This window comes from Coregonus lavaretus, assembly GCF_964263955.1.
Source record: "Coregonus lavaretus genome assembly, chromosome: 28".
NCBI lineage: Eukaryota > Metazoa > Chordata > Actinopteri > Salmoniformes > Salmonidae > Coregonus > Coregonus lavaretus.
The window spans coordinates 31349599-31368868 of record NC_140015.1 but is presented as its reverse complement, the minus strand read 5'-3'; the positions used below and the strand labels follow the sequence as shown (position 1 = coordinate 31368868).

The 19270-nt window shown below is 42.1% G+C and overlaps 1 protein-coding gene across 2 annotated transcripts in view; it reads right to left on the bottom strand.

Moving 5' to 3' along the window:
• Positions 1-4261: 4261 nt before the first annotated feature.
• The window catches only part of LOC311104213 (neuronal-specific septin-3-like), a 105524-nt gene continuing 90515 nt past the window's right edge, over positions 4262-19270 (bottom strand). For both annotated transcript variants that reach the window (XM_084145948.1, XM_084145949.1), the window contains 4 exons: positions 16774-16869; positions 16266-16362; positions 7305-7356; positions 4262-6752 (listed from right to left, as the gene is read on the bottom strand). In XM_084145948.1, coding sequence (XP_084002074.1) covers positions 6611-6752; positions 7305-7356; positions 16266-16362; positions 16774-16869 — 387 coding nt within the window. In that variant the 3' untranslated portion in view covers positions 4262-6610. The remainder of the gene's footprint in view (positions 6753-7304; positions 7357-16265; positions 16363-16773; positions 16870-19270) is intronic.

Genomic DNA, 19270 nt, shown 5'->3' with positions numbered 1-19270 from the left:
ATTGTCATACTGCACTAACTAACCCATTATGCTGACTGCACCTATTCGATACACACAGACACACAGCAACCCTACTCACACACTCTTCCCAGGCACGTGAACCACTTTCTGACCAGTAACTATTCTGACCAGTAACCATTCTGACCAGTACCCATTCTGACCAGTAACCAAGACAGAAGTTGTGCCACATAGATTGCAAAATAGTTAGGAAGAGATTTTCGATGTACCGATTTCATGACACATGGTTTATGAACTTATACACAAAATGATGCCGGATCAAAACGTATATACAAAATTCTTGCAACCAATAGAATGATATATACACATACATATATATATATACACATACATATATATATATATATATATATATATATATATATATATATATATATATATATATATATACAGTGAGCTCCATAATTCATTGGACAGTGACAATGTTTTTGTTATTTTGGTTCTGTACTCTAGCACTTTGAGTTTGAAAGGATACAATGACAATGAGGGTAAAGTGCAGACTGTCAGCTTTAATTTGAGGGTATTTTCATATATATCGGATGAACTGTTTAGAAATGATAGCACCTTTTATACATGGTCCCCCCATTTTAAGGTACTACAAGTATTTGTTAAATTGGCTTCACAGATGTGTGTCGTTAGGCAGGTGTATTCATTTGTGTCGTTAGTGAATGCAGGAGAGCTGTTGATGAATAGCATTGATTCTAGACTTTGCTATTGCCTTTGGAGGTTGTTGTTGTGGTGTGACAACATGAGGAAGACAGCAGTGTCGATGCAAATGAAGCTGGCCGTCATAAGGCTCAGAAATGAAAATCAATTAATCAGGAACATTGCAAAAACCCTGGCCATGCCCAAGTCAACAGTTTGGTTCATCATTAACAAGAAAAAAACAACCGGTGAACTCAATTATGTCAAAAGACCCGGTAGACCGAGGAAGACCACTGTAGTGGATGACCGGAGAATACTCTCTATGGTGAAGAAAACCCCCCTGACAACAGCCCAACAGATCAAAAACACTCTCCTGGATGCAGGTGTAGATGTGTCAAAGTCTACCATACGTAGAAGACTACACCAGCAGGACTACAGAGGGTACACTACAAGATGCAAACCACTGATAAGCCTGAAGAACAGAAAGGCGAGATTACAGTTTGCTAAAAAGCACCTAAAAGAGCCCCAAGAGTTCTGGAAAAAAGTATTGTGGACAGATGAGACAAAGATTAACATGTACCAGAGTGATGGAAAGAGGAAAGTGTGGAGAAAAAAAAGAAATGCCCATGATCCAAAGCATACCACCTCATCCGTGAAACATGGTGGAGGGGGTGTTATGGCTTGGGCCTGTATGGCTGCCAGTGGAACAGGCTCACTTGTCTTCATCGATGATGTGACTGCAGACAGAAGTAGAACAATGAATTCTGAAGTCTATAGAAATATTTTATCTGCTCAGATAAAACCAAATGCCTCCAAACTCATTGGACGGCACTTCATCATGCAACAAGACAATGACCCTAAACATAGTGCTAGAGCAACAAAGGGGTTTTTGATGGCCAAAAAGTGGAAAATCCTTGACTGGCCGAGTCAATCACCGGATCTGAATCCAATTGAACATGCATTTTACATGCTGAAGAGGAGACTGAAGGCAATAAGTCCCCAAAATAAGCAGGAACTGAAGATGGCTGCAGTACAGGCCTGGCAGAGCATCACCAGGGAAGATACCCAGCATCTGGTGATGTCAATGCATCGCAGACTTCAAGCAGTCATTGCATGCAAAGGATATGCGACCAAATATTAACAATGATTACTTTATTCTACATTATGTTAAACTGTCCAATGTTTTTTGATGCCTGAAAAAGGGGGGGACCATGTACAAAAGCTTCTATAATTTCTAAACGGTTAATCCGATATGTATGAATATACCCTCAAATTAAAGCTGACAGTCTGCACTTCACCCTCATTGTCATTGTATCCTTTCAAACTCAAAGTGCTAGAGTACAGAACCAAAATAACAAAAAAATTGTCACTGTCCAATGAATTATGGAGCTCACTGTATATATATATATATATATATATAGCGGATAAAACCATCCCAGCTCTGCAGATTTTGCTGTGAAGTGACAGAATCATTAGATCACTTGTTTTGGCCCTGCCCATATGTAGCTCGTTTTTGGTCGTAGGTTCAGGAATGGATGAAACATTTCAACATTTACTTGGAGCTAACTCTGCAAATAGCGCTGCTGGGTATTTTGAAAACTCATAGTCAATCGATCAATAATATAATAATACTCTTAGCAAAGGTGTTTATCTTTCATTTACAATCTGTAGAATCTATGAAAATAGAAAGGTTCAGAACTTTGCGAAACATCACAGCACAGTGGAAAAATATATGGCAGCTAGAAATCAAAACTGGATGGTCTTCAGAGATAGATGGGAGGGGTTGAGGGTAGCTGAAGGATGGGACTAAAAACAAACAAAAGATAACTCATGGAAAATATACTATCCGTAAAATGTATATAGTATGTATAAGCTGTAAGTAGAAGCCTAAGTATTGTTGTCCATTAGTTTACTCCAATTAGGGGAGGGTTGGTAGGGTTAGGGGAAAATAATAAAGAAGGATAAATTATATTGAAAATAATATATATATTTACAAAAAAATATATATGGGGGATTGGAAATGATGCAGATAATTACATTGATAGAAGCAACAATCTGCAATATTAAAGATGACCCCCCCCCAAAAAAAAAAAAGACAGACAGAGTTCCCGTTGACTCTAGAAGTCTCTCTGAGGGATGGCTCATTCATTAGATATTACACAGACACACAGCTTCATTAGTTAGTACACAGACACACAGCTTCACTAGACAGCACACAGACACACAGCTTCATTAGATAGCACCGACACAGCTTCATTAGATAGCACACAGACACAGCTTCATTAGATAGCACACAGACACACTTGCTTCATTAATGAAGGTAATTTCTCATTAGACCTGGGCTGCACAACGCTGGACGTCTGCCAAGAAGACCAGTGGAGGATGGAGGTAGACAAGGAGGGAAGGGGGAAGGTTTGTGAAGGATTGCAGCTGCTCTACCCCTCTCCCTTTCACTTTATTTCTTGCTCTCTTTGTTCGTTTGCTGTTTGGGGAGAGTTTTCAGACAGGGGTGTGTGAGTACAATACTGTATGTGGGGGTCTGGATCTTAACCTAGTGGGTCGGTTGGGGGTGGTCGAGTGAGGTTTGCGATGATGGCGGGCAACGGGTACTGGCATGTTGCATCTGTCTGCTGATGCCAAGGGGAGGCGGGGACAGGCGCCATTTTGAGTACGAAGCCTCCCTCTCTCCATTTTGAAGACTGGGGGAAGAGGGGGAATTTCACTCATTCTCTCGTGCACACGCACACAAAATACATCACACACAATCACACATACATATAGTGATGGAACCATATGTTGTTTGGGGTCTCAGAATTAGGAGATATTTACCTTGTAAACTTGGAGGAAAATAAATGTTTAGGCCTATGGGTTAAGATGACTAACACTTGGCTTACATCCTATATCTTTTCAGCTAACATCGCTGTGAAACACAACCCCAGTGTAGTAGCACGGTTCACCACTGCTCTCATTAGAAAGTGTGATAAAATGTGGGTGCTGAGGGATTAGTACCTGTTACCTCTGTCCCTCCGTAGCCGCTAACACGCTAGCCACTCCTGTTCTGTCAAATCCATTAGCATCTCCTCTTAGCCTCACAGAGCCGATGTCTGCAGCTCCTCTACAGATCGATCAGGGGGCTGGCCTCTCAGTAACTGTGGGCCCTTCATTGGCTCCTTCATTTCACTGTGGGTTACATGCACTCTCAGGACTTCTGGTAATTTAGTGTAAATGCAATTCAGTCGTGCAACACAAGGTAGCGATATCGATTACTACAGGCTAATCAAGAACAGTCTAATGACTTTTTCAATTAAAAAGCTGCAGCTAGATGGTATTTGGATTAGATCAGGTGTAGTGGAAAATTGTCTGGAAGGGAGTGTAGGGTCTGTGGAGCAGGATACAAGTAATGCAGTCAATAGTTCTATTAGAATTTTCATATAAACAACTTACCAGTTACATGAAGTTGAAAAATCAAACTTTTTCTAACATGTTTAAGAGTATAAAAATATATACAAATCTTATAAAGTATGCAAAAACGATAAAGGTCTCATTTAACGACATTACAGTTGTAAAAGGAGGATAAATTAAAAAGGAAATGACTATGTACAACTTTCATCTTTATTTCTTTAAAATAACATAATATCAAAAGGCAAATTCTGTTATTATTAATACCAGTACAAAAATGTATCTGACAATGAATATACAGGACAGAGCATGACGACGATGACGTTTGGAAGTTGAGGATTATAGTTTGAAACAGAAACAAATACAACTTTTAAAACACCACATATTACTTTTACTGGGTGATATCCAAGAAACGGCGGAAGAGAACAAGAGAATAGTGGGAGAAAAAGAGAGAATGAAGAGTTTTAAAGGAGGACTTCAGCTTCAGGGTGCACAACATGATATAAAGAGACTTGATAACAATTTAATGTTTTCTGCTGTGGTGATTGGCACCAGCTAGCACGTCAGTACTAGGACCAGGAGTTTTCCCAGACCATTTGGCCTGACCAGGAAAACCTCAGGTCCCTACTTATAGTCTATGGTGTATTTCATGATCAGGTCACATGGTTTGGAAAAACTCAGGGCCTTAATTATCACGGTTGTCCTTCCAGTTTAAAACCATGTGCTAGCGGACAGTCTCCAATAAATAAGAAGGCAATAGTGTTGTCCAAGGCACAGAGACATGGCACATAACTAGGACCAGGAGTTTTTCCCTAAACACTTGACTTGGGCAGTATAAACTGACTAAGTGCTCTCGGCTCAGGACAACTACAGTGTGTGGATGGGTGGTACACTTCTTATCTTTCTAATGTCCATAAATACTATTTATTTTAAATCACTCTTTAAACATATCTGTATATAAAAAAACACCCCAAAATGACATGTATTATTTGGAATGAAAAAGGCACTGAGGGCATGTGGAATCTATATTTCTGACAGTATTACCTGTACAACGACGCAGCCATGTAAAAACAATATATATATTACCACCATAGGACGACTGGGATGTGTATCGCTGTACTGTCATCAGCCCAAAGCATAAAGCACTGGCTCCTCAATGATCAGAGAAACAACAGGAGAGTTCCCCTCACTCTGCATCATACACATGTGTAGGACCAGGAGTTATCTTAGTAGGAAAAACTCACGGTCCTAGTTACAGCCTATAACTACGACTCAGAGAAGACGCTAGTTACAGTCTATTACAACGACTCAGAGAAGATTCTAGTTACAGCCTATAATGACGACTCAGAGAAGACCCTAGTTACAGCCTATAATGACGACTCAGAAAATACCCTAGTTACAGCCTATAACTACAACTCAGAAGACCCTAGTTACAGTCTATAACTACAACTCAGAGAAGGTCCTTGTTACAGGCTGTTACAAGGGCTCAACGTTTTTTCTGGTCAGTTATGAGGAAAAACTCCTGGCCCTACAGACGTGTCGACGATGTCCACTAGACTCAAAACCTCCAGTCCACCCCCAACATTATGTAACCCTGACCATTCAAACAGCATTATCAACTTCCATCACAATAAACACTCCCCATTCACCACTATCAACTGACCCCTCTCAGACATAATCAAACAGAACTCTGACAAATTAATCAACTGCCATAGAATTAATAGATTCTATTTATATGTGTCATACTTCTAAATACTTAGCTGAGTATCTGTCCTGTGCCTGTGCTGCTGTAGCTATGGGTCCAGTACCACAGTTCTGGGGCCGAGTGTATGAAGCGTTCAAGAGTAGGAGTGCTGATCTAGGCTCAGGTACCCTCTGTCCATGTAATCTATTATCTAAAAGGCAAAACTGATCCCAAATCAGCACTCCTACTCTGAATACAGGCCCTCAAGGCTAAGCTACTCCCTATCAAAGGGAACAGAAATAAACGTTGTAGAACCTTAAGATAGTAGGTCAAATGAACGATGGATGCATTACAGGGGATATATTAAAATGGATGAGAAATCAATATTTTACCCTAACAAAAGTTTGAGGGCACTTCTGACACAGCTTGTATGTAATGGGCCTGATATCACAGTGCTATTTTGTTAACCAACCCGACAGATGAGGGATGACAGAATAACTGAAAACACACAGATTAAGGCAGAGGTTGCAGTACATTAATAGTGTTTACTTAGCCTGGTTAAACCTGAATGAATGCTAGTGAGAGCTAGCATTTACCCCCTTTCACTCTCTGTATGTAATGTAGACATTGGTCAGAGAGAGCAGGTTATCATTGAGGGGTAATGCATTTGCATCAACAGTCCATTCCAAGTGTCTGTATTTGGCCACTTGGGGGTGCTAAGACCATGATCCTCAGTCCCCCAGATTGTGTCTTCTCCTTTATTTGGAAGGGTTTGGCATTGAGATGGATGGAAGGAGAGAGGGATGGAAGGATAGAAGGTTTTCGGAGGGAAGTGAGGGCTCATGGGACACAGTGGGCGGGGCTCTACATCTCGTGGGAGGTCATGTGGTGTTGGGGGAGGCCGTTGGCATGTGCGACGGCGGTGTTGTTTTCGTTGAGGCGGCGGACGCGGTACACCTCGTAGTGGATGCTGCTGGTGATATCCTTAATGTTCTGCATGTGGGTCCTGACAGGGGAGAGATGGGGATAGTTAGACATCAGCTGAAGTCAATAGAGAGATAGTTAGACATCAGCTGAAGTCAATAGAGAGATAGTTAGACATCAGCTGAGGTCAATAGAGAGATAGTTAGACATCAGCTGAAGTCAATAGAGAGATAGCTAGACATCAGCTGAAGTCAATAGAGAGATAGTTAGACATCAGCTGAGGTCAATAGAGAGATAGTTAGACATCAGCTGAGGTCAATAGAGAGATAGTTAGACATCAGCTGAAGTCAATAGAGAGATAGTTAGACATCAGCTGAGGTCAATAGAGAGATAGTTAGACATCAGCTGAGGTCAATAGAGAGATAGTTACACATAAGCTGAGGTCAATAGAGAGATAGTTAGACATCAGCTGAGGTCAATAGAGAGATAGTTAGACATCAGATGAGGTCAACAGAAGGGCACACACACACTGGTGTACAGACACACAAACACAGACAGACAAAGACATATTGTTCAGAAACTCATACTCACACATGCGCAACACATGCACACACACACGTATGTAGATATTTACCTAATCAGTAGATCCCGCAAATAGGCAAACTCACAATGAGCAATGTTCTCAACTGCAGAGAGGAGAGAGAAGACATGATAAGCTCCTCACCAAGTCACATCAGACACCAACACACACTGATGCAGTTCTCCACTACCCCACTAGAGATAACTAGTTATAGAGAACAGCCCAAGCCAATGGCATGTACCAGATGCTCAGCAGGCTCTGCTCACAATTACTGGCCTGAGGCCAAACCACACGACCAACAACATTAGACACTTTATGGAACACAAAGCCTTCACTATTTCATCCTCGAATATCCAAGGCATGAGGCCATCTGCCTTTGGCCTAAAGAGCAGAAACCTGGACTTCACCTAAGAAAATACAGACATTGTCATCCTACAAGAAACATGGTATAGAGGAGACGGACCCACTGGTTGCCCTCTAGGTTACAGAGAGCTGGTAGTCCCATCCACCAAACTACCAGGTGTGAAACAGCGAAGGGACTCAGGGGGTATGCTAATTTGGTATAGACCAGACCTAACTCACTCTATTAAATTAATCAAAACAGGAACATTTTACATTTGGCTAGAAATTCAATAGGAAATTATCTCAACTGAGAAAAATGTCCTCCTGTGTGCTACCTATATCCCCCCACTAGTATCCCCATACATTAATGAAGACAGCTTCTCCATCCTGGAGGGGGAAATCAATCATTTCCAGACTAGTCTGTGGCGACCTAAATGTCAGAACTGGACAGGAACCTGACACCCTCAGCACACAGGGGGACAAACACCTACCTGGAGGTGACAGCATTCCCTCCCCAATATGCCCCCCTAGGCACAACTACGACAACATAACCAACAAAAACGGGTCACAACTCCTGCAGCTCTGTCGCACGCTGGGTATGTACATAGTCAATGGTAGGCTTCAAGGAGACACCTATGGTAGGTACACCTATAGCTCATCTCTTGGCAGTAGTACTGTAGACTACTTTATCACTGACCTCAACCCAGAGTCTCTCAGAGCATTCACAGGCAGCCCACTGACACCCCTATCAGACCACAGCAAAATCACAGTCTACTTGAACAGAGCAATACTCAATCATGAGGCATCAAAGCCAAAGGAACTGAATAATATTAAGAAATGCTATAGATGGAAGGAAAGTAGTGTCGAAACCTACCAAAAAACAATTAGGCAACAACAAATTCAATCCCTTTTAGACAACTTCCTGGACAAAACGTTCCACTGTAATAGTGAAGGTGTAAACTTGGCAGTAGAAAACCTAAACAGTATATTTGACCTATATTAGACCCAGAAAACCTGAGCCTACGCCTTCACTATGGTGAATCACTAAAACAATACAGAAATACACCACGGAAAAAAAAGGAACAGCATGTCAGAAATCAGCTCAATGTAATTGAAGAATCCATAGACTCTAACCACTTCTGGGAAAATTGGAAAACACTAAACAAACAACAACACGAAGAGCTATCTATCCAAAACGAAGATGTATGGGTAAACCACGTCTCCATTCTTTTTGGCCCTATAACAGAGAACAAACAGCAAAAAAATATACATGATCAAATGCAAATCTTAGAATCAACTATTAAAGACTACCAGAACCCACTGGATTCTCCAATTACATTGAATGAACAGGACAAAATACAAACCCTCCAACCCAAAAAGGCTTGTGGTATTGATGGTATCCTCAATGAAATGATAAAATATACAGACCACAAATTCCAATTGGCTATACTTAAACTCTTTAACATCATCCTTAGCTCTGGCATCTTCACCAATATTTGGAATCAAGGACTGATCACCCCAATCCACAAAAGTGGAGACAAATTTGACCCCAATAACAACTGTGAGATATGCGTCAACAGCAACCTTGGGAAAATCCTCTGCATTATCATTAACAGCAGACTACTTCATTTCCTCAGTGAAAACAATGTACTGAGCAAATGTCAAATTGGCTTTTTACCAAATTACCGTACGACAGACCACGTATTCACCCTGCACACCATAATTGACAAACAAACAAAGGCAAAGTCTTCTCATGCTTTGTTGATTTCAAAAAAGCTTTTGACTCAATTTGACATGAGGGTCTGCTATACAAATTGATGGAAAGTGGGGTTGGGGGAAAAACATTATAAAATCCATGTACACAAACAACAAGTGTACCGTTAAAATTGGCAAAAAACACACCGATTTCTTTCCACAGGGCCGTGGGGTGAGACAGGGATGCAGTTTAAACCCCACCCTCTTCAACATATATACAGTGGGGGAAAAAAGTATTTAGTCAGCCACCAATTGTGCATGTTCTCCCACTTAAAAAGATGAGAGAGGCCTGTAATTTTCATCATAGGTACACGTCAACTATGACAGACAAATTGAGATTTTTTTTCTCCAGAAAATCACATTGTAGGATTTTTTATGAATTTATTTGCAAATTATGGTGGAAAATAAGTATTTGGTCACCTACAAACAAGCAAGATTTCTGGCTCTCACAGACCTGTAACTTCTTCTTTAAGAGGCTCCTCTGTCCTCCACTCGTTACCTGTATTAATGGCACCTGTTTGAACTTGTTATCAGTATAAAAGACACCTGTCCACAACCTCAAACAGTCACACTCCAAACTCCACTATGGCCAAGACCAAAGAGCTGTCAAAGGCCACCAGAAACAAAATTGTAGACCTGCACCAGGCTGGGAAGACTGAATCTGCAATAGGTGAGCAGCTTGGTTTGAAGCAATCAACTGTGGGAGCAATTATTAGGAAATGGAAGACATACAAGACCACTAATAATCTCCCTCGATCTGGGGCTCCATGCAAGATCTCACCCTGTGGGGTCAAAATGATCACAAGAACGAAATCCCAGAACCACACGGGGGGACCTAGTGAATGACCTGCAGAGAGCTGGGACCAAAGTAACAAAGCCTACCATCAGTAACACACTACGCCGCCAGGGACTCAAATCCTACAGTGCCAGACGTGTCCCCCTGCTTAAGCCAGTACATGTCCAGGCCCATCTGAAGTTTGCTAGAGTGCATTTAGATGATCAAGAAGAGGATTGGGAGAATGTCATATGGTCAGATGAAACCAAAATAGAACTTTTTGGTAAAAACTCAACTCGTCGTGTTTGGAGGACAAAGAATGCTGAGTTGCATCCAAAGAACACCATACCTACTGTGAAGCATGGGGGTGGAAACATCATACTTTGGGGCTATTTTTCTGCAAAGGAACCAGGACGACTGATCCGTGTAAAGGAAAGAATGAATGGGGCCATGTATCGTGAGATTTTGAGTGAAAACCTCCTTCCATCAGCAAGGGCATTGAAGATGAAACGTGACTGGGTCTTTCAGCATGACAATGATCCCAAACACACCGCCCGGGCAATGAAGGAGTGGCTTCGTAAGAAGCATTTCAAGGTCCTGGAGTGGCCTAGCCAGTCTCCAGATCTCAACCCCATAGAAAATCTTTGGAGGGAGTTGAAAGTCCGTGTTGCCCAGCGACAGCCCCAAAACATCACTGCTCTAGAGGAGATCTGCATGGAGGAATGGGCCAAAATACCAGCAACAGTGTGTGAAAACCTTGTGAAGACTTACAGAAAACGTTTGACCTGTGTCATTGCCAACAAAGGGTTTATAACAAAGTATTGAGAAACTTTTGTTATTGACCAAATACTTATTTTCCACCAAAATAATGGTGTTCCAAAAAAGGTCCAGTTGCCAGGACCACAAATACAAATTCCATCTAGACACTGTTGCGCTAGAGCACACAAAAAACTATACATACCTTGGCCTAAACATCAGCGCCACACGTAACTTCAACAAAGCTGTGAATGATCTGAGAGACAAGGCAAGAAGGGCCTTCCATGCCATCAAAAGGAACATAAAATTCAACATACCAATTAGGATCTGGATAAAAATACTTGAACCAGTTATAGAACCCATTGCCCTTTATGGTCGTGAGGTCTGGGGTCCGCTCACCAACCAAGAATTCACAAAATGGGACAAACACCAAATTGAGACTCTGCATGCAGAATTCTGCAAAAATATCCTCTGTGTACAACGAAAACCACCAACTAATGCATGCAGAGCAGAATTAGGCCGATACCCGCTAATTATAAAAATCCAGAAAAGAGCCGTTAAATTCTATAACCACTTAAAAGGAAGCGATTCCCAAACCTTCCATAACAAAGCCATCACCTACAGAGAGATGAACTTGGAGAAGAGTCCCCTAAGTAAGCTGGTCCTGGGGCTCTGTTCACAAACACAAACAGACCCCACAGAGCCAAAGGACAACAACAACAACACAATTAGACCCAACCAAATCATGAGAAAACAAAAAGAGAATTACTTGACACATTGGAAAGAATTAACAAAATAACAGCGCAAACTAGAATGCTATTTGGCCCTAAACAGAGAGTACACAGTGGCAGAATACCTGACCACTGTGACTGACCAAAACTTAAGGAAAGCTTTGACTATGTACAGACTCAGTGAGCATAGCCTTGCTATTGAGAAAGGCCGCCGTAGGCAGACCTGTCTCTAAAGAGAAGACAGGCTATGTGCACACTGCCCACAAAATGAGGTGGAAACTGAGCTGCACTTCCTAACCTCCTGCCAAATGTATGACCATATTAGAGACACATATTTCCCTCAGATTACAGAGATCCACAAAGAATTCGAAAACAAACCCAATTTTGATAAAAAACCACAGTGTGCAATCACAGCAGCAAGATTTGTGACCTGTTGCCACAAGAAAAGGGCAACCAGTGAAGAACAAACACCATTGTAAGTACAACCCATATTTATGTTTATTTTTTTTCCCATTTGTACTTTAACTATTGGCACATTGTTACAACACTGTATAGAGACAAAATATGACATTTGAAATGACTTTATTCTTGTGGAACTTCTGAGTGTAATGTTTACTGTTAATATTTATTGTTTATTTCACTTTTGTTTACTATCTACTTCACTTGCTTTGGCAATGTTAACATACGTTTCCCATGCCAATAAAGCCCTTCAAATTGAATTGAATTGAGAGAGAGAGCACTAGTTAAGGTTGACGGCTGAACAGATTCAGACGCTGCCCCGCCCGCCACAGGAGGATGTGTGTCTGAATTATAGATAGTATCACAGGTCTATAACCCAACATCAGAACCTGCCACTGCAGGAAATGAAGGTTTCCTTTAGGGAGGTTTTAATAGAAGTAGAGAAGTAGTCGCCTCTCTCAATCTGATTGTGATGTAATTAAATGCATGGTTGAAATCAGATCATTTGAAGTGTGTGATGATGACATTTTGAAATGGTTTGCATATAAATTTAGTACTGGTCGTTAAGCTGGAATTCAGATCTACTATTGAGAGAGGCAAGTGAAAAACTATGGTTCAATAAGTAGCTGTACATATGCGAATAAAAGCACCCAGACAACACGCATACTGAGTTTAAGGAGTAGGGGTATATCTAGTTGTTTACCCCTGGTTGAGACCGAGGCTAACTAGGTATCCAGGTGTGTGTGTGTGTGTGGAGCACAGTGGAATCCCTCTAAGACAACATGCCACCAATCCAATGAGTGGCACTTTCAGTGGGGACAGATAGATCTGTACTGTACCCTCCCCTCCACCCCTCTGTCACTATGTGGCCAAAGGCCCGTAAACACTGCAGCCTTTGTAGAGAGGGGTGTTACATGCTCTGCCTCCCTCTTCCACACAGACACATTGTAGAGCGGTAGTCTCAGCCAGCTGCATGGCACAGTCGTTGTGTCTCTCTGTCTGTCTGGGCTGGGGACAAGTGAAATCATCTGAAGGCCCTCTTTACTCCTCCCCCTCTACTCCTCCCCAGTGCCTAATTTGTAAATCGGGAGGTGCGGGAACAAAAAGTGAGCGTGAGGGGGGTGACCTGGGGAGCTCTGAGGTACCGGAACGCATGAGAAAATTACCTTTATTATAAAGCATTTCATGCATATCATCATATTGCATTTGTGTGTCGCTCTGGATAAGAGCGTCTGCTAAATGACTAAAATGTAATGTAAATGTAAAATGTAGTGGCATAGAGCAGTATAGTACAGGCACTTACAGAAGTTTCACACATGAGGAAAATGTTTAGTAGCCTAGGGTCTGGGAAAAATGTGGCCTTTTCTAAATGCATTTCATGCAATTCTACATGACTGGAGACTTTGGCAGAATATTTTTTAATAACGCACAAATGATCGAAATAACAGGCTACTTTGACACTGACAAACTGAGAATCTGATATCAATAAAAATGAGACGTGTCTTGTCTTGACCTTGTCTTGAATCCATCAATAGCCTAGGCCTAGGTGTGTGGAGACACATATATTGTAGGCTACAATATGAGGAGGAAATTATAGTCCTAAAAATTATTTCCAGTTTTACTGACTCACCCAATGATGCGCAGCTCACTCGCTGGTGATGGCAGATGTGCTGGTGCCAAAAGCCTACAGTGAGGGAAAAAAGTATTTGATCCCCTGCTGATTTTGTACGTTTGCCCACTGACAAAGACATGATCAGTCTATAATTTTAATGGTAGGTTTATTTGAACAGTGAGAGACAGAATAACAACAAAAAAATCCAGAAAAACGCATGTCAAAAATGTTTGCATTTTAATGAGGGAAATAAGTATTTGACCCCTCTGCAAAACATGACTTAGTACTTGGTGGCAAAACCCTTGTTGGTAATCACAGAGGTCAGACGTTTCTTGTAGTTGGCCACCATGTTTGCACACATCTCAGGAGGGATTTTGTCCCACTCCTCTTTGCAGATCTTCTCCAAGTCAGTAAGGTTTCGAGGCTGACGTTTGGCAACTCGAACCTTCAGCTCCCTCCACAGATTTTCTATGGGATTAAGGTCTGGAGACTGGCTAGGCCACTCCAGGACCTTAATGTGCTTTTTCTTGAGCCACTCCATTGTTGCCTTGGCCGTGTGTTTTGGGTCATTATCATGCTGGAATACCCATCCACGACCCATTTTTAATGCCCTGGCTGAGGGAAGGAGGTTCTCACCCAAGATTTGACGGTACATGGCCCCGACCATCGTCCCTTTGATGTGGTGAAGTTGTCCTGTCCCCTTAGCAGAAAAACACCCCCAAAGCGTAATGTTTCCACCTCCATGTTTGACGGTGGGGATGGTGTTATTTGGGTCATAGGCAGCATTCCTCCTCCTCCAAACACGGCGAGTTGAGTTTATGCCAAAGAGCTTGATTTTGGTCTCATCTGACCACAAACACAACACCATCACCCAGTTCTCCTCTGAATCATTCAGATGTTCATTGGCAAACTTCAGACGGGCCTGTATATGTGTTTCTTGAGCAGGGGGACCTTGCGGACGCTGCAGGATTTCAGTCCTTCACGGCGTAGTGTGTTACCAATTGTTTTCTTGGTGACTATGGTCCCAGCTGCCTTGAGATCATTGACAATATCCTCCCGTGTAGTTCTGGGCTGATTCCTCACCGTTCTCATGATCATTGCAACTCCACGAGGTGAGATCCTGCATGGAGCCCCAGGCCGAGGGAGATTGACAGTTCTTTTGTGTTTCTTCCATTTGCGAATAATCGCACCAACTGTTGTCACCTTCTTACCAAGCTGCTTGGCGATGGTCTTGTAGCCCATTCCAGCCTTGTGTAGGTCTACAATCTTGTCCCTGACATCCTTGGAGAGCTCTTTGGTCTTGGCCATGGTGAAGAGTTTGGAATCTGATTGATTGATTGCTTCTGTGGACAGGTGTCTTTTATACAGGTAACAAACTGAGATTAGGAGCACTCCCTTTAAGAGTGTGCTCCTAATCTCAGCTCGTTACCTGTATAAAAGACACCTGTGAGCCAGAAATCTTTCTGATTGAGAGGGGGTCAAATACTTATTTCCCTCATAAAATGCAAATCAATGTATAAAATTTTTGACATAAGAGTTTCTGGATTTTTTTGTTGTTATTCTGTCTCTCACTGTTCAAATAAACCTACCATTAAAATTATAGACTGATCATTTCTTTGTCAGTGGGCAAACATACAAAATCAGCAGGGGATCAAATACTTTTTTCCCTCACTGTATCTCTCAAAGTAAAACAATATTTGGAAGTTGATTAAATATTTTGGTAGCCTACAGCAGACAGATTAGAGTCTTCTCTTTTTAGCAGGAGCCATTTACTTTCCAACCTGTTTTCCCGCGATTGTATTTGAAATATTGCGAAAGGCCTGTTTTGTCTGCATGCTGTTTGTTCACTGACAACTGTAGGCTATGCTTTGTTATTGGGCTACACACAATCCACAGCTAGGCTATTTTTTTAAAGAAGCAATTGATCCTCTGTGGCTAAATTTTAGGTGTAGTAGGCTATTCTGAACTATTTCCTCCAGAACCCGTCGTGCAGCTATGATTCTATAAGGAAATAAATGATGAAGTGTAAAGCTGGAGAGATGAGAGTTGCATGGAAAGTGAATCTCATTCTAGTTCTGTGAGAGATACTGGCGTGCTTTTCACACAGCTACGGCCAGGTGTTGGTCTCAAACATAGGTTACAATGTTGCACAAACCATAAGCCTGGGCCGGCCCAACCCGAATCAACTCTTAGAATATCAGGCCGGGACTGAACATCTATTCTTTAGAATTAACGAAGAGGGAACTCAAATGAACTTTGATCGCTTTTCTTAGAATATTTACATTGCAAAAAGTTTTAATAATTTTTCATGCCAAAATAAGTACCGGATCCTGCCAAATGGGTTCCGGAACCAAACAGTCTAAAATGGAGAGGTGCCGCCCTGCTCCTCCCCCTCTACTCCTCCCTCTCATCTCTTCTGTCTCGTTTAGTCTTAACTGGCCGGTGTACATTCATCAACAAAGAAAAACTAAAAAGACCTCGTTATAATATTAGCCTTCATACTGCTAAGGAGAGAGACTCCTGCTCAAAGATACAAAGTGCTAAAGGAGGAATGAGATGGAGAAAGAGAAGGTGGAGCCATCTACCTTCTATGGTTCCCCACTTTGTCTTCCTTCCCAGAAGCCTCCTGCCGTTGACCTGGTACTCCTGGTCGCTGCCCACCACAGCAAACGGGATCATCTCCTACAGTACAGGACAAAAGAAACACAGAGACAGACAGGAGGAACACAGAGACATACCATGAAGAGTTAAATAAACTGATATTTGATATATATTGCAGCAGAGGGACCTAACAAATATAACCAGGTTATCAACATGGATCAACAGGGACCTAACTGTAATTTAACCAGGTTATCAACATGGATCAACAGGGACCTAACTGTAACATAACCACGTTATCAACATGGATCAACAGGGACCTAACTGTAATTTAACCAGGTTATCAACATGGATCAACAGGGACCCAACTTTAATTTAACCAGGTTATCAACACGCTACGTTGCACAGGTGAGTGGAGCTATAAGCGGTAATGTGAGGGCTTATGGCTAGGGGCAGGTGGGTAAAGCTGTGGACAGATGTGTCAACTCAAATCACCCTGATTTTCTCATTAATCATCCGGTCCTCTGCGTCCTCGTCAAACTCCTTCTGGGGGTACACGTCGATCCCATTGGCCCGTAGCTCTTCCCTGATCTGGGGACACAGAAACAGTTCTGGGTGAGAGGTGAGGGTGAGACTGCCCCGATACTGCTAACACAACATTCAGTAAAAATCCTATGCCTACAATAAAACACCTAGCTTGCTGGTCCCTGCTATAAAAAAGATTGAGAAACACGACAAATGCATTATACACCCTTGCAGAGACTTGAATACATGAACTTAAGGTTATGGGAACACACGAGCAAAAGCAGAACAACCTCAATTAGCCAGATATGTCTGACAAATACTTTGGATACATAACAGTATTTTGTGAGAAATCGAGACCATCTGCACACTGCGTTACCCACAGCTTTAGGTGGAGTTAACGTAAATCCCTTCACTAATCTCCTCCAAAATGTTCTGTTGAAACAAACAGCCCATCACTGTCAGTGTACACGTTTACAAACAGACACACATACACACACACACACACACCAGTTCAACTTTTTATATCCGGTCATACAGAGCTTCCCTAATGAGAGGGACACTGGGGGGGATCCGTGAACATGGCTGCCAGTAATTGCCTTGAAATGAATATCTGCCTTTTTCATCTACTACTACTGCATCTACTGCTATTACTGCATCTACTACTACTACTACTTCTACTACTACTACTACTACTACTACTACTACTACTACTACTACTACTACTACTACATCTACAGTCGTGGTCAAAAGTTTTGAGAATGACAAGTATTGGTCTTCACAAAGTTTGCTGCTTCAGTGTTTTTAGATATTTTTGTCAGATGTTACTATGGTATACTGAAGTATAAATACAAACATTCCATAAGTGTCAAAGGCTTTTATTGACAATTACATTACGTTTATGCAAAGAGTCAATATTTGCAGTGTTGACCCTTCTTTTTCAAGACTTCTGCAATCCGCCCTGGCATGCTATCAATTAACTTCTGGGCCACACCCTGACTGATGGTAGCCCATTCTTGCATAATCAATGCTTGGAGTTTGTTAGAATTTGTGGGTTTTTGTTTGTCCACCCGCCTCTTGAGGATCGACCACAAGTTCTCAATGGGATTAAGGTCTGGGGAGTTTCCTGGCCATGGACCCAACATTTTGATGTTTTGTTCCCCGAGCCACTTAGTTATCATTTTTGCCTTATGGCAAGGTGCTCCATCATGCTGGAAATGGCATTGTTCGTCACCAAACTGTTCTTGGATGGTTGGGAGAAGTTGCTCTCGGAGGATGTGTTGGTACCATTCTTTATTCATGGCTCTGTTCTTAGGCAAAATTGTGAGTGAGCCCACTCCCTTGGCTGAGAAGCAACCCCACACATTAATGTTCTCAGGATGCTTTACTGTTGGCATGACACAGGACTGATGGTAGCGCTCACCTTGTCTTCTCTGGACAAGCTTTTTTCAGAATGCCCCAAACAATCGGAAAGGGGATTCATCAGAGAAAATGACTTTACCCCAGTCCTCAGCAGTCCAATCCCTGTACCTTTTGCACAATATCAGTCTGTCCCTGAAGTTTTTCCTGGAGAAAAGTGGCTTCCTCGCTGCCCTTCATGACACCAGGCCATCCTCCAAAAGTCTTCGCATCACTGTGCGTGCAGATGCACTCACACCTGCCTGCTGCCATTCCTGAGCAAGCTCTGCACTGGTGGTGCCCCGATCCCGCAGCTGAATCAACTTTAGGAGACGGTCCTGGCGCTTGCTGGACTTTCTTGGGCGCACTGAAGCCTTCTTCACAACAATTGAACCTCTCTCCTTGAAGTTCTTGATGATCCGATAAATGGTTGATTTAGGTGCAATCTTACTAGCAGCAATATCCTTGCCTGTGAAGCCCTTTTTGTGCAAAGCAATGATGACAGCACGTATTTCCTTTCAGGTAACCATGGTTAACAGAGGAAGAACAATGATTTCAAGCACCACCCTCCTTTTAAAGCTTCCAGTCTGTTATTCTAACTCAATCCGCATGACAGAGTGATCTCCAGCCTTGTCCTCGTCAACACTCTCACCTGTGTTAACGAGAGAATCACTGACATGATGTCAGTGGGTCCTTTTGTGGCAGGGCTGAAATGCAGTGGAAATGTTTTTTGGGGATTAAGTTAATTTTCATGGCAAAGAGGGACTTTGCAATTAATTGCAATTCATCTGATCACTCTTCATAACATTCTGGAGTATATGCAAAATTGCCAACATAAAAGGTCTGAGGCAGCAGACTTTGTGAAAATTAATATTTGTGTAATTCTCAAAACTTTTGACCACGACTGTACATCTACTACTACTACATCTACTACTACTACTACTACTGCATCTACATCTACTACTACTACTGCATCTACTACTACATCTACTACTACTGCTACTGCATCTACATCTACTACTGCATCTACTACTACATCTACTACTACTGCTACTGCATCTACTACTGCTAC